Raw genomic sequence first — 23,425 nt, forward strand, 5'->3', positions numbered from 1 at the left:
AAGAGGGAGGTAGACTGCAAGACGTATTGGCATGGTCATCAGCACCACAGAATGGGGATTTGGCCATAGACCTGCAATATTTTACTGGATGACCAAAACGCCAGCACTTTCTACACTGTTGCAGTGTAGGGATCACCTTTCTTACTTCTAAATGGTGTCCAGCAACATATACAGAGGACGGAAGCTCATGGCAGTCAAAAGTTAAGCGGGCAGGGAGGACATAAGTGTCTACTTTGAGGATTGGGAGGTCTTGGAGTTCTAGCTGTTCCAGAATGCTATTGCCACATGTCTGGAAATTCTGTTGGACAATGGTATGGGGGCAGAATGACAGTACCACTACAAGAATCGAGGAATAATGTTTTTCAAGTTACTGGAATAGTAACGACAGTTGTAAGAGAAAGATCGTGAGCTTGATTAGCATTGTGGACAGTGATGATGCATGTACCGCTCTTGAAAGCACGAAAGTATATATCTCTACCAACATGGAGTAAAACTGCCTTAACAGTACTATGGTCAGAAAGATAGTAGAGGAAGTCGGTTGTAGAGTAAAAAACTTAGTCCCTTGTGTATGCTGAAACACAGCATGTAAAGGGAGTGCATGACGTACCGGTCATTTCTGAGAAGAATGAGAAGGAAGCGAAGAAGCATCTGGGAATGGTCTTGGGCATTTAGGTGAGGAACTGAAGTGGGTCCGACGTGGTATGGGCGGGCGGTCTGAAAACTGCTGCACCATAGAGGGAGAAGCCAGAAGCAAAGTTAAAGAAGAGCAGAGATCAGACATATCAAAAGTCAGTTGAAACCCTGGTACCTAAAGCAGGTGACAAAACAGCACCAGCAAGAGGTACAGGGGCATTAGGAATGTCCAAAGAGTGATCAAATGAGGCAGGGTCTGAACAGGGTACAGTATCAGTAAGGGGCCCAGGGGGAGCAGGTTCATGGATTTGGGACTCCATGGTTATGTCACTTCTTTCTTGTTGTTTTGTAGAAAAAAATGAATGAAAAAGAAAAAAAAGGGAGGGGGGTATGTGGAGGAATAGCTCCTAGGAGGCAAAAATGGGCCATAAATCCCCCTCAATACCCAAGAGGACCCAAGCACCGCAAGTAGTGCAGATGTAGCATGGAACCCATGCCATACACTACCCTTCATGCCAGTAAACCAGCACTCCGGGATAGCAACCTCACATCCACCAAGCCACCTCGGTGGACAAAAGAGAGGGCGGCCAGACACCCGCCACAAAGCATACCTCCTCTGGCCACCACCCCCAGGAATCTGACAGGCAGCCTCTAGATACCCATCACCCGAAAAACACCCAAAGCCACCCTGCAGGAGACCGGAGAGGGATCGGAACACCACCAGGTGATCCAGATTCCACGGCAAACTACACCACCGCCAAGGACCTCGATGGAATAGGATGGACCCTGGTACCCTTCCCCCTACCTAGGAACTAGGGTGCCTGTGGGAAGTCTCCCAAAGAAAATAGGAAGGGAATAGGGGAGGATGGGATAAGGAATGGGGGATTGGGGGGTAATTAGGTTCAGTCTGAGGAAGGAGACCAAAAGGTCTAATTCCTCAGACTTAGAGCCTCTTCACCACACCAAAGAGCCCCCCTTGAAGAGGGCAGGATTGGTACAGTTTCTTAGATTAAGAGTCCCACTTTCCCTGAAGAGTACAAACATTACCTTTGACGATTCCTGATTAATACAAAGGACAAAAACAGTCGGTGAAGCATTTTTGGTTTATTGTGTGCATTACAATACATTCCATTATGGATGGTAAATACATGAACGCAATTTTCGCACTCAGAAAATAACACAAGGGCCTAGGAGTAGTGGAAAGTGTTGGCCAAATGCCTCTTTCTTCCCTTACGCAGGGGTCTTGTGAGCAGAAAGATTCGTTGATTTGCAGCACAGGTCCCAAGCTGTAATGACGCACTGGCTACTCGATGAGAATCTACACCTTCAAAAATTATAATACTTTTTTCAGGAAGAGCTGTACAATATCTAATTAAATTCATATTTTATTTCTAAATCAAAGAAAATTTTCCCTAAGAAATAACTCTGAAGAGGATGCATGAAAGCACAGTACGGTAATACAGTATACAATAATCCCTTGAAATTCGCTAATTTTGACTAAATTATTTAATAAATTATTTTTGTAGAAATATCTTGTGAATACACACACACTCACAGGTCCCATCCACAGTGCTGTAAGTTAAAAAGGTATAAATAACATTTTCATTTTTTTACAAAAAATTAACAGTTTAGCCCAGACCAGAGGCTTGGGTAGTATACTGCAAGTTTATTTTACAACACTATGTAATGCAGGCAATGTACTGGTACTCTCAATTTTAACATATGCCATAGTCTGACACACATCCCACACAAATTATCGAGGGATTACTGTACTGTGGAATCTGAACTAAATATGACTAGCTAAGTTTTTCATTTATCCCACCAACTTCACACCACAGGCATCTTGAAATAAAATTGAAGGACACCAACCTGATTTTGCTTTACATCTGCTAACCTTTAAATAAACTACTGTACATATATGAACAAAATGAATGCAGAACTATGTGGAATGTATAGTACTTAACAACAACAATAATGGGAATACTCAGTCATCAAGGAATGCCTCTATATACAAACAAATATCCCTTCATGAACCACTCTCTCACTGATATTGTATCACTGACAGTAAATGAAGCCAGTCAGGTAAAAAGCATCCTCAATATATATATATTATATACACATGCAAGTAATAAGGTCCCTAAGTGAAAATTTAGGAAAAAAAAAATTTCATTTGCATTTGCCAGATATTCCTTGACTGCTGACCCATTAACGCTTTCAAACATCCTCACCTAGCATAGCAACAGTATCTACAGCACTGAATTTATCACTATACAATTAATACCAGAGATCGCTTGTGTAGTTTCACAGCCTCTGTATTATCATTTATGCCAACACTTACGAAGCTATTATTATTATTTATTTAGCACTCTGTTTTCAATAAACGAAAATTACAAACAAGAGACATTACAGAGACACTTTACCTTCAGGATACAACAAGAGGGGCAAATTTCTTGCAATTTTTTTTCAGGCTACACTCACGAACTCTGAAGTTCCAATAAACCTGCATACATTTATACACCAATATCTAGATATAATTACATAAAGAGAACCTGGCTACTCTGCCTTTTCACATAGGTACAACATTTACACAAAAACAAAAATATAGTCTTGTCAACTAAATAACAAAGACTGGCGGTGGTTCAATAATACGCAATAATAATACATGTACCACCATTAGTGTGTTTTCCCAGAGAATGTGTTAGTACTGGTGTAGGCAGTGTAAAATTAGCGAGATTAAGAAAATAGATCTTGGTAGCATTGCCAGATCTGTTTGAACCTTTTTCGATTGAGAACAACACTAGCATATTATCCCTGATAATACCATTTTGTTTGCATTCCCTTTATAAACTAAGTTTTAGAATCAAAGAGCTCTAGTTTGATATGTGGAAGTATGTCAGAAAGAGTGAAACAGTATGCAGAAGATTTTAGCACTTAATGGCAAAAATAATGGCTTTGTGATCAAAATATACAAATATATCCACATTTTTACATTTCTGCTTCAAGGAAAATACATTAACATTGTTAATCTCTCTTTTGTTTCCATCCTATATACATAATGCACATTTCAAAATATAAAGTGAAATTTCATAGGAAAGTCAAGGAGTCAACACTGCCTTTACTCCTCACAATTCTGAATGTTTATGTACCAACTGCTGCAGGGTTGCCAGATGAAAATAAACTTATTAGGTGCACTGAACTAAAGCAATTTAAACTGAAATGTTGAGCACTGAGCCAAATTTTTCCCCATCAATGTTATTTTCCTCATTTACTGCCTGATTTACAACAGAATGCTCAGCTTAAAAAACTAAAGGGAGAAATAAAAGATGTTTCCTTAAATAACATTCATGCTTGGGCAATAAAGTATAAAGGGTTAAGAAATCTCAATCTTTTATGAAGAAAGAGTCACTAGAATTTTTAATTCCAGACCTAAAGAAAAATATGCTGGTGGATAAATCTAAATTACTGTAAACAGCATTTTAAACCAGTATTTAAAAAAAAAAATATTGTGCCAAGTACATTATGAATATCATAATTCTTAAAAAAATTATATATACACAATACATATACATAATATACAATATACATATGCACATACACATATACAAATATGCATATATACACATACATATATATAGCCAGGTGTGTGTGTGTGACGTGTGTGTGTGTGTGACATGTGTGACGTATGTGCGCGTGTCGAGGTCGAGGTTCTGACCAGAGCTTTGGTGAGATGGGGAAAGAAGAAAGATGGATAAGGATAGAATGTGTGAAAGATCAGGGTGGGTGGGGGGAGAGGTGGGGTTTTAAAGGTAAGTGGTCTATCCACTTTGGTGCAATATATGTATGAATGAATGAATGTATGTATGTATGTATGTGTGTGTGTGTGTGTGTGTGTGTGTGTGTGTGTGTGTGTGTGTGTGTGTGTATGTGTATGTGTATGTGTGTATGTATGTGTATATATATATATATATATATATATATATATATATATATATATATATATATATATATATATATATATATATATATATATATATATATATATATATACTTGATTGCCTAAAACAAAGGTGGCAACCCTCGCAGAATGCACATTTTAAGAGACATTTCACACTTCCATTACTAAATGCACAAGACTAAATGTCAAATTTCTGTACAGTAAACATTTGAATCAAAGTAGTGTTTCACACCTTAAGTAGTTAAGATTTTTACTTTATTATTGCAGGTTATTGGCACATGAGTAAGGGAAAAAAGGTTGAGAGTAACAGTTTCTGTCATAACAAATGCAGGGTTATCCAGTCAAAAAATAAACTAAAAAAATAAAGCTTTCCATGTGAGTTAACTTACCCATACCAACCAAACCACATGAGGTTTTAGATACATACTATTTATTCTTTAGGATGCAGTTAAGAGGTGATTCTTTCCATCATTATTTAGGACAGCTGGCCTTCTCGTGATCAATGTAAACATAAAACTATTAGAATAGAATAGAAAAACTTTTTACAATTATAAATTATGTATATTGTACGTTATAACCCAAATTATTCAAAATTAATTGATAGCAACAACAAAAGCTTATTTTACAAAATGCACAAAATATAAATCAAATTTCTGACCAAGATAAAAGTTCATCAACAAAGCACTAAATTACCAAAGCACACCATACTGTACTGACGTACCATAGTAGTGCTAATAGGAATATCTACTGAGGAAATAACACTGCTACACACTACCACATCTGTATGCAACTTGTTGTTACCGTGAAGTAAAAATACACTTTAATAAAGCCTGTCTTTCATGTGAAATACATTTACACCTTTTGGGTTGCTACATTGCATGTTAAATGTAGATCCTTCCAAAGTGTTAAATTTAACTAAACTGGTAAAGCTAAAATTACCAAAATATCTTCTTAAGAGTTAACACCTCAGTAACAGAACAAGAGCTTAGCTTCAAAGGTTCATGTTATTAAGAGATCCTCTGAAAGTTGCGCTAAGATGAGCAAGGCGAGTTCTTGAGTCAACATAACATTTGTTCTCATACCCAAGCCTCACCTTTGGTAAAATAATGTTTCTAGTTCTTCTACAATCTCAGCTTAACATAACACTGTGCAAGGGCTGTGTCCTCCCCTGACTAGTGACACTTCCTAGATGGCCTGGCCACCAGGAAAAGCTGGCAAATATCAGGCAATACTTGGTGGCTAGTGGCAGCAGAAGTGTTAGTGCTATCCAGCTGAGTGGTGCCGACTAGTAAAGTAACTGACTAGCTGAGCCTCGTATCCGCAGTCTAATAGGGCGGTGCCTGCTGCATACCTGTATACAAAGATTGAAAAACTTTAAAAAAGCTAAATTCTGTCAAGAATGCAAAAAAAATATGCAGCAACCACACATCCAGAATTTTTTCAAAACATTTGTCAGCACACTAGCTATCTCCCATGAAGGTAGTGACTCCTCACAGAAGGAAACACATTCACCATCATTCATTCAAAGCTTTCTTTCCAGAAGTGCACATACATTCTAATTTAAATAATCCTTTCAACTGCAACTAGCCCCACCCCTCCTTCAGAGACTTAAGTCTGACTAACCATTTTTCCTGAATCCCTTTCATTAATATCATCTTGATCCTTCTCCATCAGCACTTAAAAATAAATAAATAACTTTCCTCTGCAATCCTGGTCTCTGTCTTACCCCTAACCCTTTCAGGGTTGGTGCTGTACTAGTACGCATAAATTCTAGCGCCTTCAAATGTAGCGAGAGAAAGCTGGTGGGCCTACATATGAAAGAATGGGTCTATGTGGTCAGCGTGCACAGTATAAAAAAAATCCTGCAGCACACAGTGCATAATGAGAAAAAAAAAACTGTGTTTTTGGTTTAAAACAACAACTTTGCAGTGTATTTTCGTATGCTATTTATGGTTGTATTCTAGTTTTCCTGGTCTCATTTTATAGAATGGAAGACACATTACAGAAATTGAGATGATTTTTATTGGTTTCACAATGAAAAGTACCTTGAAATTGAGCTCAAAGTAGCAGAAATGTTCGATTTTTGCCAAAGTTCAAAAGTAAATACAGTGGACCCCAAGTTTCGTGATTAATCCGTTCCAGAGTGTCTGCCTAAAGTCGAAATTCACAAAACTTGAAACCATTTTCCCCATAAGAAATAATGGAAATAAAATTAATCCGTTCCAGACACCCAAAAATATTAAAATATTTTTTTTCAAATTAAATAAAGATTTACATACTGAAAGCAATCAGAAATCAAGTACATGCATATAAAAATAATAATAATAATATTACACTTACCTTTACTGAAGACTTCTGGGTGGATGGAAGACGGGAGGAGGGGATAGGAGGAAGGTGTACACTATTGTTTGGAAGGAGAATCTCCTTCCATTAGGACTTCAGGTAGCAAGTCCTTTTCTGGGGTTACTTCCCTTTTAATGCCACTGGGAACAACTTGAGAGTCACTGGACCCCTGTTGCACAAAATATCTGTCCAGAGAGGTCTGTTTCTGGCATTTCTTTATGATTTGCCTGAAGTGGGACAAGGTTTTGTCACTGAACATGTTGCAGATATGGCTTGTTTCAGCTTGGTCAGGGTGATACTTTTCAACAAAACTTTGTAACTCATTCCACTTTGAACATATGTCCTTAATCGCCGAAGAAGGCACCTCCTTCACTCTCTTTTCCTCCTCCTCTGAAGCAAGTTCCTCAGCTGTGGTCTGATGCTGTTCCAGTTGAAGCTCTTGCAGTTCGTCAGTGGTTAGCTCTTCCCTGTGGTCCTCCACCAACTCTTCCACATCCCCGTCACTCACCTCCAACCCCATGGACTTGCCCAATGCCACAACACCTTCCACAACAGGCAGAGGGTCGGCAGGGTCAAGGTCTGCCTCAAACCCTTCAAAATCCCTCTGGATCGTGTTCTTCACTTTCTTTACCAAAAGGCTTGCACTAGCTTTCCTTGGGCCCATGGTGACTTATTTAGCAGTTGCAATCACAAAACACAATGGATTATTACATATGAACCCGCGGGGTGATGGTCACGTGTTGGTAAACAATGGCACACTGAGCATGAATGGCATGAGAGACTGGCTTTGTGTATGCGGTGACGGGCGGACGGGTACCAGACGGTCGCCGAATAACTAGTCTAACCACTAAACTTGAGGCCAAATTTTGCCAAAAAAAAAATTGCCAGAAGTCGAATTTCACGAATTTCTATGCTGACAAAACTCAGGGGGTCCACTGTAAATCAAGCTATGCATCCAATACACATCAAATGGTGAGTCTAATATTCTTTCAAAGTGTGCTGATATTATTTATACCATTTCTACACTAATGCAGTAGTCTGCATAACAGTAAATCTTCTATTTTTTGTGAGAATAAAAATTCTAAGTGGAAAGCAAAAGAAATGTAACAGAGGCCTAGGGACATGACTAATGAACAGAGGAAATGTTATTTTAGTGCCAGGAATGTCTGTCTTATTTATTCTGGACCCTATTTGGAAATTGGCATCTTTTGAAATTTGTGTGAAATTGGCAAAATTGCCAATTTTGGACCAGTTTACTGGATAGTTGAAATCAGTAAATGGGTGTTTCTTGTACTCAATCGATAGAAAAAATGTAGCTCTAGCAAAACAGTTATGATTTTTGTCGACTGGTACATAATAATTGGCCGAAAATAGGGCTCAAAGTGGGTGAAATCACCAGTGCATAAACATCGTCGAGATCACTAACTTCGCGAGAGCATAATTCCGTAAGTTTTCCATCAAATTTCATATTTTTGGTGTCATTATGATCGGGAAAAGCTTCTCTATTATTTCATAAGATTTTTTTTTTTTTTTTTTTTTTAAATTTCTGGCCCTCTTCCCCTTTTCTCTTTCCTTTTCTCCTCTGGGTTGTCTTTCTCTCTTCTGTCTCGTGTTTCTGTTCCTTCTTCATTTATTTCACCACTTCCCCTTTCACGCACCTCTGTGCGCTTGCTCTCCCTCTGTGGGCACCCAGCTCTCTTGCAGTGCTCCCCTTCCTTTGTATTTGACTGGCTCGTCCTCCTTATTCCCCACTTCTACCACTACCACTACTACTACCTCTTCTACTACTACTACTACTACTACTACTGATGAAATTAAGACACATGTGCAGCATCTGGTTGTCTTTGTTGTGGACGTTTCGCCATCCATTGGCCGGCTGGATGGCGAAACGTCTACGATAGGGATGCCCGGGTGTTGCGCATGTGTCTTAATTTCATCTTGTCGGTATTATACAGTGGACCCCCGCATAGCGACTTTAATCCGTGCAAGAGGGCTCATTGTTATGCGAAATGATCGGTATGCGAATGAATTTTCCCCATAAGAAATAATGGAAATCAAATTAATCCGTGCAAGACTCCCAAAAGTATGAAAAAAAAAATTTTACCACATGAAATATACATTTTCCTACACACAAAGAGAAGGATACATGCACAATAGTAGAGTAGTACATGCACAATATATATTGTGCATGTACTACTCTACTAAATGAAGAATAAATGACTGATGAGACACTGTGTCCTGGGAGTGCCTTTTCCTCCTGAGTACTGTAGGTCCTGTTTGGCATTTTCTTCCAGAACAGGCCTTATCACACTGTGTATGCCACTACGATTCTTAAATCTCTCAAACCAACCTTTGCTGGCTTTAAATTCACCAATATGAGCACTAGTTCCAGGCATTTTTCCCTGTTCACCTGGGTGTTAGTCGACTGGTGTGGGTTGCATCCTGGGAGACAAGATTAAGGACCCCAATGGAAATAAGTTAGACAGTCTTCGATGACACTGACTTTTTTGGGTTATCCTGGGTGGCAAATCCTCTGGGGTTAATTGTTTCTTGGTATTCTCAATAAGCCACACCAACAACGGTGCTACAGCAGCAGCAGCAGCAGCTGACAGTGCTACAGCAGCAGCAGCTGACAGTGCTACAGCAGCAGCAGCTGACAGTGCTACAGCAGCAGCAGACGATGCTACAGCAGCAACAGACGATGCTACAGCAGCAGCAGCAGCTGACAGTGCTACAGCAGCAGCAGACGATGCTACAGCAGCAGCAGATGGTACTACAGCAGCAGCAGATGGTACTACAGCAGCAGCAGCAGCAGCTGATGGTGGTACAACAGCAGCAGCAGCTGTACCACCAACAGTAGCGATCGTTGATTGGGGTTTATTATACAACCTGGCCAGCTCGGAGACACGCACTCCACTTTCATACTTATCAATGATCTTTTTCTTCATCTCTATAGTAATTCTCACCCTTATTGCTGTAGGGTTGGCACTAGAAGCTTTCTTGGGGCCCATGGTCACTTATTTTGCAGATAAAATCACCAAAAACACTGTAATAATACGAAATGTTCCGATTGTATGCTTGGATGTTACCGCGGAGGCTGGCTGGTAAACAATGCCACCGGCGGCACATGTGAGGCTGGCTAAGGGCGCACATTGGACGTGTCTCGGACGAAGAGCGGTGAGTGGGTTTTTGAGCGGTATGCGAGGCAAAATTTTTGCGATAAAAGCGAGCGGTATGCGGATTGAACGTATGGTATGCGGGGGACCACTGTATACCATTCTTGTACTACTACTACTACCACCACCACCTCTTCCTGCCTATATATAGCCGTCCTGCCCCACTTCTGGTTAGTGTGACTTTGTAAATGGTCCAAGTCGGACCGAAACGTCGTCGTAAGCTTCTCTCTTTTATGTGCGGGTTATTTGTGTATTGTTCCAGTCACGGTATTGTGCCTTTTTTGTTATTTAGGAGAGGGCCTGCCGACCCTGAAAGGGTTAATTCTTTCAATAATACCTACCATACACCTTTCCAGGTATACACAACAGGCTTTTTTCCCTATAATTTCATGCACTTTTATTCCCCTTTCCTTCATACAAAGGAATTATGCACATGCACTGCCAATCCTTAGGTATCTTCCACCCTTTCATACATTTATTGAACAAGTGCACCAAATGCTTTTAACATTTCTGTCTTTATCCCATCAATCCCAGGTGCTTTAGCCCCTTTCAATTTGCTCGCTGCCACACCCATGTCCCACACACACATCTAGCTCTTCCTCACTCCTAAAAGATGCTATACCTTCCTGGCCTCCTTTCCACAGCATGTGTGTAAAGAACCTAGAATAACCCCAAAAAGTCTGAGTGTGTGACTTATTTCCATTGGGGTCCTGCCTTCCCGCCTGCCTGCTACACTCCTTGCCTTCCTCTTATACTCCCTGCTACACCCTGCCTCCCTATTACACTCCCTGCTACACCCTGCCTCCCTACTACACTCCCTGCCTGTCTGCTACACCTCTCCCTCCATGCTACACTCCCTGTTTCCCTGCTACACTCCTTGCCTCCCTGCTGAACTCCCTTCCTCCATGCTACACTCCCTGGCCTCCCTTCCACAGCATGTGTGTAAAGAACCTAGAATAACCCCAAAAAAGTCAAAGAGTGTGACTTATTTCCACTGGGGTCCTGCCTCCCCTCTACACTCTCTGCTACCCTCCCTCCCTACTACACTCCCTGCCTGCCTGCTACACTCCCTGGCCTCCCTTCCAACCCAAAAAAGTCAGAGAGTGTGACTTATTTTCATTGGGGTCCTGCCTCCCTGCCTGTCTGCTACACTCCCTGCCTTCCTCCTATACTTCCTGCTACACCCTGCCTCCCTACTACACTCCCTGCCTGTCTGCTACACTCCCTGGTAAACTCCCTTTTGCAACATTATCTTCTTTGATTTCTACTCTCTTTGCCAGGATGGAAGCGACTGTTGATTTGGATTTCCCATAGATCCTGGCAAGTTCTAGCACTTAAACACCACTCTCAGACTTTTTCAACAACTTCTTTCTTAAATTCCATTGTTTTTTTCACTTTCTACACAAAAGGAACTTTACTAGGAACTTTCTTTGGACCCATGGTTTCTTATTTCACAGTTGCACTCAATCAATAACCACAAAAATCAATGGATTACAATGAACCCCCGCGTTTTAGCGGCTGCAACATTCGTGAAATCCGACATTCGGCAACATTTTTCAGCAAAACATAGCCTCATGGTTCCTGATTGGCCTTGTGATTCGGTGACCATCTGATACACATCCAGCATCAGCACGCACACAAAGCCAGTCTCCTGCAGCATTCACACTCAGTGTACCATTGTTGATCAGCAAGTGACCATCATCGCATGCATTCATACCCCCCATTTCGTAACATTCCATTCTTTCTTGTGCTTCCAACTGCTAAATAAGTCACCATGGGCCCAAAGAAAGCTAGTGCCAGCCCTTTGCTAAAGAAAGTGAGAAACACAATCGAATTAAATAAAGAAATCATTGAAAAATATGAAAGTGGAGTGTGTGTTTCAGAGCTTGCCAGGACGTATGGCAAACCCCATTCAACCATCACTTCGATCGTGGCGAAGGGAAAGGAAATCAAGGAAGCTGTTGTTGCAAAAGGGGTAGATATGCTGACAAAAAAAAAGAGATCGCAAATCCTTTAACAAGTGGAGAGGCTACTGTTGGTGTGGATTACCCAAAAACGGGTAGCAGGAAATAGTGTTATGCAATCGGTCATTTGTGAAAAGGCAAGGCAGTTGCATGACGATCTCGTAAAGAAAATGCCTGCAACGAGCGCTGATGTTTGTGATTTTAAGGCCAGCAAAGGCTGGTTTGAGAGATTTAAGAAGTGGAGTGGCATACACAGTGTGGTAAGGCATTGCGAGGCTGCGAGTGCTCAGAAAAGCGGCTGAAAAATATGTTCAGGGGTTCAAGGGGTACTTAGAGATTGAACAATTCAAACCCCAACAAGTGTTCAATTGTGACGAAACAGGCCTGTTTTGGAAGAAAATGCCAAAGAGGACCTACATCATGCAGAAAGAAATGGTACTGCCAGGGCACAAGCCTATGAAAGACAGGCTAATTCTTGTGTTTTGTAGTAATGCTAGTGGGGATTTCAAAGTGAAGCCTTTACTGGTGTATCACTCTGAAAATCCCAGTGTGTTCAAGAAAAACAGCGTTGCCAAGGCTAATTTCTGTGTAATGTGGAAGGCTAACAGTAAGGCATGCATGGGTCATTATTATTATAATCAAAAAGAAGCGCTAAGCCACAAGGGCTATACAGAGCTGCAGGGTAGGGAAGGAAGCGAGGGTATTGGATGGCAGAAGGGAGGAGGGATGATCAGTAGGTTACAGAAAACAGCGGGGCAGGGGATAGTACGGGGGTAGAGGGTAGCAAGAGATTGAAGTAGAAAGGGCTGAAGGTATCAGAATTTGTGAAGTAAGTCAGTTGTTGTCAAAAAGTCAATGAGAGAGTCTGGATGAAAGGTGGGTCCATCAGCGAGAAGGGAAGGTAAAGAGAGAGCAGCAGAGTGAAGACGACGACGGAGGTAAATTCTGAGTGCTCGTTGATAAAGTGGGCAGTCCAACAGAATGTGGCTGACTGATAATGGAACTTGGCAATTCTCACAGAGAGGAGCAGGGCACCTCTCCATGAGATATCCATGAGTAAGACGAGTATGGCCAATGCGAAGACGGGAGAGAGTAGTCTCCCAACCTCGACACTGGTGATAAGAAGACGGCCAGTAACCTATACTCGGTTTAATAGATTGAAGTTTGTTGCCGAGCATAGTAGACCAACGTTGTTGCCAACGGGTGTGAAGTTAGGAAGATATTGCAGCAAAATAGTCCGTAAATGGAATACCTCTACATGAAACTGGTAGGTCATGTACTGCTGACCGCGCAGCAGTGTCTGCCTGTTCATTGCCCTGTACGTCAACATAACCAGGGACCCAACAAAAAACAATATCTTTATGCTTGGTAAAGATGCAGCGTAGCCAAAGTTGGATACGGAGGACTAAGGGGTGAGGTGTGTCAAATTTCTGTATAGCCTGTAAAGCACTAAGGGAGTCTGAGACAACCACAAATGATGACACAGGCATAGATGCAATACGGATAAGTGCTGTAAGGATGGCATACAATTCAGCAGTAAAAATACTAGCCGAAGATAGTAAATGCCCTTGTACGACGCTGTCCGGAAACACTGCTGCGAATCCTACGCCGTCAGAAGACTTAGAGCCATCTGTGTACACAGCAATGGCATGAGAAAGAGTGAAAGTGGTCAAGAAAAAGAGAGCGGGAAGCGACCGTAGACAGTGGGGCTTTCGAGCAAGGGAGAGAGAAATAACAGACTCGAACAGCTGGAACTTCCCAGGGGGGTAGGGAAAAGTGAGATGCTACATGTACATAGAAAGGTGGTAATTGAATAGAAGACAAGAGCGAATGAAGGAGTAAACAGGGGCGGCGAACAAATAAAGAATGTCTACTAATATCAGTGACCATTCTATAAATGGAAGGATTGCGGAGATCATGAGAGCGTACATAGTAGCGAAGGCAATGGGCATCATGGCGATCGGATAAGGATGGAACGTTCGCTTCTGCATAGAGGCTCTCGACAGGGGAAGAGCGAAAAGCACAAAGGCATAAACGTAATCCTTGGTGATGAATAGGGTTAAGGCTAGAGAGAGTAGCAGAAGATGCCGCTGAATAGATCTGGTCACCATAATCAAGTTTCGATAAAATAAGGGTGGAATGTAGGCGAAGGAGGGTTCGACGATCAGCTCCCCATGAAAGATGAGCAAGGGTTTTAAGAAGGTTCAGCCGGCTGTGACAAGTTGCCTTCAGAGAGGTAATGTGAGGTTTCCAGGATAACCTACGATCAAAGAGGAGGCCCAGAAACTTGACTGTATCACGTTCAGGGATACGGGAGCCATAGAGGTGCAAAGAATGATCGGAGATGACAGAGCGTCTAGTGAAAGTAATTTGGTGGGTTTTAGTGCTGGAAAATTTAAAACCACGTGTGGTGGCCCAATTGGAAACACGGTCGACTGCATGCTGGAGAGAAACTGTAATAAGGTGACAGTCAGCGCCTGCACAGGCAATAGCGAAGTCATCAACATAGAGTGATGACCAAATATTTGATGGAAGACTAGAGGCCAAATCATTAATAGCAAGGAGAAAAAGTGTTGTGCTCAGAACACATCCCTGGGGAACACCTTCAGCTTGGATAAAGTCCGGGGAGAGCACATTATTAACCCGAACACGGAAATGCCTGTCAGTTAAAAAGTTCTTAAGGAAGGATGGTAGATTGCCTCGAAGGCCTAAGGAGTGGGCTTGGGCTAAAATATTATACCTCCAAGTTGTGTCATATGCCTTCTCAAGGTCAAAAAATATGGCAATAACTGAGTGGTTATTCGCAAAGGCATTACGGACATATGTATCCAAGCGTAGTAAGGGGTCTATGGTAGAACGTCCCTTACGAAAGCCATATTGATGAGTGGAGAGACTGTTGTGTGTCTCTAAATACCACACTAAATGTCTATTTACTAGGCGTTCCATCACTTTGCAAACTGCACTGGTAAGAGCAATGGAACGATAGTGGGAGGTTTCATGTCCCGTAGTGCCTGGTTTGCGGAAAGGGAGAACAATGGCAGATTTCCACAGCAGTGGAAGAACTCCTTGTGACCAAATAAGATTGTAAATTCATAATAGGACTGCAAGGGCTGACTGATGTAAATGTTGTAGCATACGAATATGAATGTCGTCGGGCCCAGCTGCCGATGATCGGCAAGCTGAGAGTGTTGCCTCCAGTTCTTGAAGTGTAAAAGGCACATTATACTGTTCTTCTCTGAGAGAAGAAAAGTCCAAGGGTGCTAACTCTCTGGCAGACTTTGAGGAAAGAAATGAGGGGCATAGATGATTGCCAATTTCATTGGCAACATCTAGTGGGTTTGCTATATCAACACCGGCAACCCGCAGAACAGGAGCCGGGTCAGGAGAATATTTACCACTCAGTTTTCGTACTTTTTTTCCAGACTGCACTCATAGAGGAAGCAGAGGTGATGGTGGAGACATAATCTCGCCAGCAAGTGCGTTTAGCGTCACGGATGACACGGCGAGCGATCGCACACTTCTGCTTAAAATCAAGAAGTCTCTCTGTGGTTCTATTGTACCGGTACCTGCCCCATGCAGTGCGTTTCAAACGTACTGTATGAGCACAAGCAGGAGACCACCAAGGCACGCATTTCTGAGAATGCCTGCCCGAAGTTTGGGGTATAGAATGAGAAGCTGCTGTTAAAACGGAGGACGAGAAGAGGTGTAAAAGCTCATCGATGGAGGACGAAGAAGGAACCTCTCTAAAAACAGTTAGGTGTGAGTAAAGGTTCCAATTTGCCTGATCAAATTGCCAGCATGGGATGCGAAGAGGTGGTGAATATGAAGGGGAAGTAAGAATGATTGGGAAATGATCGCTCTCATGTAAGTCCGGAAGAACAGACCAAGTGAAGTCTAATGCGGCGGAGGAAGAGCAGACTGAGAGATCGATGCAAGAGAGAGTGTGAGTCCGAGGATCAAAATGGGTGTGAGTACCTGTATTTAAAACATGGAGGGGGTGGGTGGCAAGAAAAGCCTCTAACTGAATGCCACGGGAATCACAGTGAGACCCCCCCCCCCCCAGAGGAAATGGTGGGCATTAAAATCACCAAGTAACAGAATCGGTGGTGGTAATGACGAAACAAGAAAGGCAATATCCGGAATAGATAATGCCCGAGAAGGAGAGAGATATAAAGAACAGAGCGTATACCACCTGTGCAAGTGGATACAGGCTGCTGTGTAATGCAGCGAAGTACGAACAAATAGCTGATGGTACGGAATATCAGTGCGTAGAAGAAGGACACTTTCATTAAAGGTCCCATCAGGAAAAGTATCTGAGGAATACAATAAATTATAGCCTGAGATGGGAGAGATAACAGCAGAGTGTAATTTTGGTTCCTGTAAGCAATCATCAACAGGGGAAAACTGGGAGAGTAACATCTGAAGCTCACCCCGATTACCCCTGAGGCCGCGTATATTCCACTGTAAATAGGTCATGATTGGCAATGATAAAGATACCTGAAATCCGCAGGTAAGGGTTCCTACGTACTAGAGGGGTTAGAAAAGTCCACATGCGGAGGCAGTGGAAAACGTTCAAGCAGCGAAGGAACGGTGCGCTGTGAAGAAAAGAGTTGCGCAGATGGAGTAGAGGAGAGAGAAGGAGCGGAGGGTGGATCAGTGTCCATTGATGGTTTGGTCTCTGCAATATATTCAGAGATTGCTTCAAGTGTTTAAGAATTCAGAGACGTCGTATGGGAGACAATATTGGAAATGGTAGGGGGAGGATGAGTAAAGATTGGAACTGTAATGGACCGTACCAAGGTAGGGGGGGGGGCGAAAGGGTGGAGGGAACTGGAGAAGCGTGGAAGGGGACAGAAGAGGCAGAAACCTGGGAGGTCGCAGAAGAGGAAGAAACTTGGGAGGGAACAGGGGAGGAAGGTACAGTACGAGGAGGAGGGTGAACCTCTACACTTGTAACAGAGCCAGTGAGAGGGGGAGAACCAGGTACAGAGACAGGGAAGGGAAAATGAGGAGGTGGAAGATGGGTAGGAGGTGTTAACTGACCTTTTTTTGACTTTTGAGAAGTAGAGGGACAATTGGGAGGAGGTGTCATACGAGATCTCGTCACTACTGAGGCTTGTGAGAGAGAACTCGAAGAAGCGAGATCAGACTGAGACGTTGAAGTAGGGACGTCTGAGCAAAGGAATTAGCTACAGGAGTGACTATGGGAGAGGTAACCACAGAGGTGGGTGCAGGAGATGGGATACCAGAAGTGGGGGGACGTTTTGAAACACGGGAATAAGAAACACGAGGTAGTCTCCCTTGGAGGCGGAGATGAGAAACTGCCATGGCATAAGGGAGACCTTCTGCCTCTTTGAGGTAACGGATTTCCCGCTCGTTTAAGTAGACTTGACACCGGCGAGAGTACGAAGGGTGAGCCTCATGACAATTAAGGCAAGAGGGAGGTCAATTGCAAGACGTATTAGAATGGTCATCGGCACCACAGACTGGGCATTCGGCGATAGATCTGCAATATTTCGCTGGATGGCCAAATCGACAGCAATTTCTACACTGTTGCGGTGTAGGGATCACCTTTCGAACTTGTAACCGATGTCCTGCTACATAAACTGAGGATGGGAGTTCACGGCTGTCAAAAGTTAAACGAGCCACATTGCTAGGGTATCGTTTCCGCCCGCGGGCAGGAAGAACGTAAGTGTCTACCTTGAGGATTGGGAGATCTTGGAGTTCCAGCTGTTCAAGAATGTCAGTGCCACATCTCTGGAAATTTTGTTGAACTATGGTATGGGGTAGAATGACGGTACCACTACAAGAATTGAGGGAATGATGCTTTTCAATAGTTACAGGAACAGTATCGATATGGGAAAGACGAGAAAGCTCATGAGCCTGGGTAGCATTCTGTACGGTGACGATGCGCGTACTGCTCTTAAGAGCATCAAAAGAAATATCTTTACCAACATGGCGTAGAAGTGCCTTGCCAATACTGTGGTCAGAAAGATAGGCAGTAGAGGAAGTTGGTCGTAAAGTGAAGAATTTAGTCCATTGTGCAGTCTGAAACTGAGCGTGGAAAGGTAGTGAAGGACGTGTCGATCTTTTATGAGAAGAACGAGAAGGTGGAGAAGTATCATCAGCAGGTAATTGTCGTTGGCGTTTAGGCGTGGGACCAGAGTTGGTCCGACATGGAACGGGCCGGCGATTCGAAAATTGCCACACCGTAGAGGGAGAGGCTGGAAGCATAGTCAGAGGAGAGCGAAGGTCAGATAAATCGAAGGAGTCAGTCGAGGCCTCAGTACCTGAAGCGGGTGAGGAAACAGCACCGGCAAGAGGTACAGAGGCATGAGGAGTGTCCGAAGAGTGGTCCAAAGACGAGGCGGGGTCAGAACGGGGTGCAGTATCAAGAAGGGGCCCGGGGGTAGCAGGTTCATGGACTAGGGCTGCCATGGTTAGGTTACTTCTTTCTTTTTGTTTTTAAGAAAAAAAAGAAAGAAAAGAAAATAAAAATAAAAAAAAGAATAAAAAAAGGGGGGACCGGGGAGGGATAGTTCCTAGGAGGAATGAAAGGGCCAGAAATCTCCCTCCGCACCCAAGAGGACCTCAGCACCGCAAGTAGCGCAGATGCAGCATGGAACCCGTGCCATACCCTACCCATCATGCCAGTAAACCGGCAATCCGGGATAGCAACCTCACATCTGCCGAGCTACCTCGGTGGACAAAAGAGAGGGCGGCCGGAAATCCGCCACAAAGCATACCTCCTTCGGCCACCACCCCCGGAATCCGAAAGGTGGCTTCCAGAGATACACCCGTCGCCCGAGAGACACCCAAAGCCACCCTCCGGGATACCGGAGAGGGATCAGGATATCCCCAGGCAATCCAGATTCCACGGCAAACTACGCCACCGCCAAGAACCTCAACGGAATGGGATGGACCCCAGTACCCTTTCCCCTACCTAGGAACTAGCGTGCCTGTGGGAAAAAAAAAAAAAAAACCAAAGGCCAAAAAGGAAGGGCAAAAGGAAGGGGTGGGGAGGAGGAGGAGGAAAGGAAAAAGGGGAGGATGGGATAGGGAACAGGGGATTGGGGGGGTAATTAGGTTCGGTCTGAGGAAGTAGACCGACAGGTCTAATTCCTCAGACCAAGAGCCTCTTCACCACGCCAAGGAGCCCCCCTTGAAGAGGTGCATGGGTCATGAGACATTTTCCTTGACTGGTTCAATGAAGTGTTTGGCCACAGTGTGAAAAAATACCTCCTGGAAAATAAATTGGAACTCAAGTGCCTCCTGGTAATGGACAATGCTCCTGCTCATCCTCCAGACTTGGAAGAGCAAATGGTGCAGGAGTTTTGTTTTATGAAAGAAGTTCTTGCCCCCTAATACCACTCCTCTCCTTCAGCCCAAGGACCAGCAGGTCATTTCAAACTTCAAAAAACTGTACACCAAAGCAGTGTTTCAAAGGTGCTTTGAAGTACAATAAGGCACCTAAACTACTGGGAACGGCTGAAGGTCCTTGATCTGTATTCGCTCGAACGTAGGCGAGAGAGATACATGATAATATACACTTGGAAGGCCCTGGAGGGATTGGTACCAAACCTGCATATGAAAATCACTTCCTATGAAAGTAAAAGACTCGGCAGGAGATGGAACATTTCCCCGATGAAAAACAGGGGTGCCACGAGTACTTTGAGAGAGAACACAATAAGTGTCCGGGGCCCAAAACTGTTCAATTGCCTCCCAGCATACATAAGGGGGATTACCAATAGACCCCTGGCTGTTTTCAAGAAGGCACTGGACAGGCACCTGTGGTTCGTACGTCAGCTTGCGTGCGGCCAGCAGTAACAGCCTGGTTGATCAGACTGAGCCACCACGAGGCCTGGTCTCAGACCGGGCCGCAGGGGTGTTGACCCCCGAACCCTCTCCAGGTGAACTCCAGGTGACCTCAGACACTGAAATGACCTTAAGAAGAGTTCTGGAAAGATCACTTCAATATCCTCCATTGCATAAACCTTACAGGTAAGGCTCGGGAGGGAGTGACTTCCAGGGGGTTGGACATGAGTTTCGAGGATGTGGAAGAGTTGCTGGAGGACCACTACAGAGCTGCAAGACCTGCATCTGCAACAGCAATAGACCATAGCTCAGGAAATTGCTTTAGAGGAGGAGGAAGAGAGATGGAGGAAGGTGCCTTCTTCAAAGATTAAGGACATTTGTGCAATGTGGACAAAGGTGCAAACATTTATGGATGAACTTCACCCTGACAAAGCTGTTGCCGGCCGTACTGGCAACATGTACAATGACAATCTTGTGTCCCATTTTAGGGATGTTTTAAAGAAACACCAGAAACAGTTCTCTGGACAGATATTTTGTGCAACAGGATAAAAATATTATGGGGACCAGCTTGAGAGTCCAGTGACTCTCAAGCTGGTCTCATTGCCATTAAAAAACAAAGAAGGGAATGAACCCCAGTACACTATTGTTTGGAAGGGGATTCCCCTTTCAAACAATAGTGTACCTTTATCCTCTCTCCTCCTCCCATCTTCCATCTACCCAAAAGTCTTCATTAAGGTAAGTGTAATATTATTATTTTATATATGTATGTACTTGATTTCTCATTGTTTTCTGTATGTAAATCTTCATTTAATTTAAAAAAAATGTTTTTTTTTATTTTTTGGGTGTCTGTAACAGATTAATTGTATTTCCATTATTTCTTATGGGGAAAATGGTTTCGCCATTCATGAATTTTGATTTTCAGCAGACTCTCTGGAACGGATTAATCACGAAAAACAAGGGTTCACTGTATAGCGAAATGTTTGGATGAATGAGCATAAGTTTCCTGACTCGCCCAGAGACACAAACAGACTGACTCACGAGCCGTGGGCGTGCGGGTGGACACGTCCAATACGGCCGATGAGCGAAATAATAGCCAATAACAGGAATAAAATTTCGGCCAAAAAAAGGGCGATAACCAGGTTGGCCGATATCCGGAACAGCCAATAACCAAGGGTCCACTGTATTTCTTTATATTTTAATAACTTTAATACAGTAAATAATTTATTACTTTTTTTTTTTTTCAACAAGTCAGCTGTCTCCCACCGAGGCAGGGTGACCCAAAAAGAAAGAAAATCCCCAAAAAGAAAATATTTTCATCATCATTCAACACTTCCACCTCACTCACACATAATCACTGTTTTTGCAGAGGTGCTCAGAACACAACAGTTTAGAAGCATATACGTATAAAGATACACAACATATCCCTCCAAACTGCTAATATCCCAAAACCCCTCCTTTAGAGTGCAGGCATTGTACGTCATTTATCATAAACCAAGCCTGTGACTTGTAGTCAATATTAAGATGTACATTCTTATTACCTGACTGAGGTTGGGCTGGCTGCCCAGCAAATGGAGGCTGAGAATACCCTCCATCAGGATCTGTGGCATCTGGGTAACTATTGTATCCTCCCATGTTGGTAGGATCGGCCTCATAACTTGGGGCAAAGGCTTGGTCTGCTCCCTGCCTGTACCTCAAGAATGCCAGGTAAGCAGCACCTGCCTAGAAAGAAAAAAGCTCTTATACATAATTAAATACTGGTGGCAATCTTGTCTTGTGCCCTGGTGAACACACAATAATGCCTAATAAATATGAAGATCAACACAAATAATCTGCAGAATACATGGCACAGTTTTACAGACCAAATATGGAAGACAAAACACCACAAATTTACCTATGCTCCTGTAGCTATAGATAGATCCTAGAATCACACCAACTCAAATTTCAAATTTTTGTTATTACTGGTAGGTAGGTAATAGATGACCAATGTATTAAAATAACAAGAAAATAATAATAATAATTCAGTAAAATCTCTCATTAATGAAATTCTGTAATATTGGACACAAAAATAGCCCGACAAACCTTGGAAGCATCGGGCAAAATGGAAAAAAGTCTACAAATCCAAATTTTGTTTGTTAATGCCTTAGGAATACGTATGAGAGTATGGCGGTACAAACACTTAGATGGGTGTGATTAATAGGTTGTGAATGTTGCAGCGAGGAAGCAGCTGGACAGAGTGGAGATGTTATGCCTTAGGGGATGTGTGCTGTGAACATTATGCAACGAATTCACAGTTTGGAGATTAGGAGGAGGTGCAAGGCTACTAAAAGTATTATCCAGAGGGATGAGTTGTTTGGAGCAAAACAGGATGACTTGGAAGGTGCACAAATCTGTAGTGGAGGGAAAGCAGGGTAAGGATCATCCTAGGAATCTCCCAAAAGCAAAGTGTCATCAGCAAAGAGCAACTGTGAAAACACCCACTTTGTGCTAGATTCTTTATCTTTTAACCCCACACTTCTTGCCAACACCTGAGCATTCACTATTCATTAATGTTTTTAACCCCTTGACTGTCGCAACCCCCAATCCTGAGGTGTCTCCTGGTGTCGCAAAATTTCAAAAAAAAAAAAAAAAAAAAAAAAAAATCTTATGAAATGATCTTTCCCGATTGTAATGGCACCAAAACAAAAATGAAACTTGATGGAAAACTGATGGAATTACGCTCTCGCGAAGTTAGCAACATCGGCAATATTTACAAATCGGCGATTTCGCCCACTTTGAGCCCTATTTTCGGCTAATTCCATTGTACCAGTCGACCAAACTCATAGCTATTTCTTTAGAACTCCATTTTACTATCGATTGAGTACAAGAAAGTGCCCATTTACTGATTTCAACTATCCAATAACGTGGTCAGAAATTTGCAATTTGGCCAATTTCACAAAAATTAAAAAATATAACAATTTCAAAATAAGGTCCAAAATGAACAAAGCAAAATGAACATTTTCTTTGTTCATCAGTCACATCTCCTGGCCCCTATGATATTACTCTTGCTTTCTATTTTGAATTTTTATTCAAACAAAAAATAGAAGATTTACCGTTATGCAGACTACTGCAATACTGTAATAATTGTACAAATAATGTCAACCCATTCATGACTGTACATTAGAATGGCTAGTTGGACATTTATTGGACAATGACATCATTTGTTTACTTTTGAACATCGGCAAAAATCAAACATTTCCCCTAATTTGAGCTCCATTTCCAGGTTCTTTTTATAGTAAAACCAATCAAAATCACCTCTATTTCTATAATATGTTTACCATTCTACCAAATGAGACAAAGAAAATGAGAATATAACCATAAATACTATAGGAAAATAGACCACAAAGTCGGCATTTTAATTAAAAAAGAAACGGTTGGAGTTTTTTTTTCTCATTATGCACTGCGTGCTCCAGGATTTTTTTTATATGGTGCACACTGACCACACAGACCCATTCTCTCACATGTGGGCCTACCAGCTTTCTCCTGCTTGATTTGAAGCCGCT

General features: G+C 42.7%; 1 protein-coding gene across 1 annotated transcript in view; it reads right to left on the minus strand.

The window, feature by feature from the left end:
- Window positions 1–1,724: 1,724 nt before the first annotated feature.
- LOC128686731 (synaptogyrin-2) overlaps window positions 1,725–23,425 on the minus strand; it is a 32,394-nt gene continuing 10,693 nt past the window's right edge. The window contains exons 2-3 of the mRNA XM_053773757.2: window positions 21,425–21,605; window positions 1,725–5,939 (exon numbers count right to left, since the gene is read on the minus strand). Of these exons, the coding sequence (XP_053629732.2) occupies window positions 5,914–5,939; window positions 21,425–21,605 (207 nt within the window). The 3' untranslated portion in view covers window positions 1,725–5,913. The remainder of the gene's footprint in view (window positions 5,940–21,424; window positions 21,606–23,425) is intronic.

Source organism: Cherax quadricarinatus, chromosome 7 (assembly GCF_038502225.1).
Source record: "Cherax quadricarinatus isolate ZL_2023a chromosome 7, ASM3850222v1, whole genome shotgun sequence".
NCBI classification, from domain to species: domain Eukaryota; kingdom Metazoa; phylum Arthropoda; class Malacostraca; order Decapoda; family Parastacidae; genus Cherax; species Cherax quadricarinatus.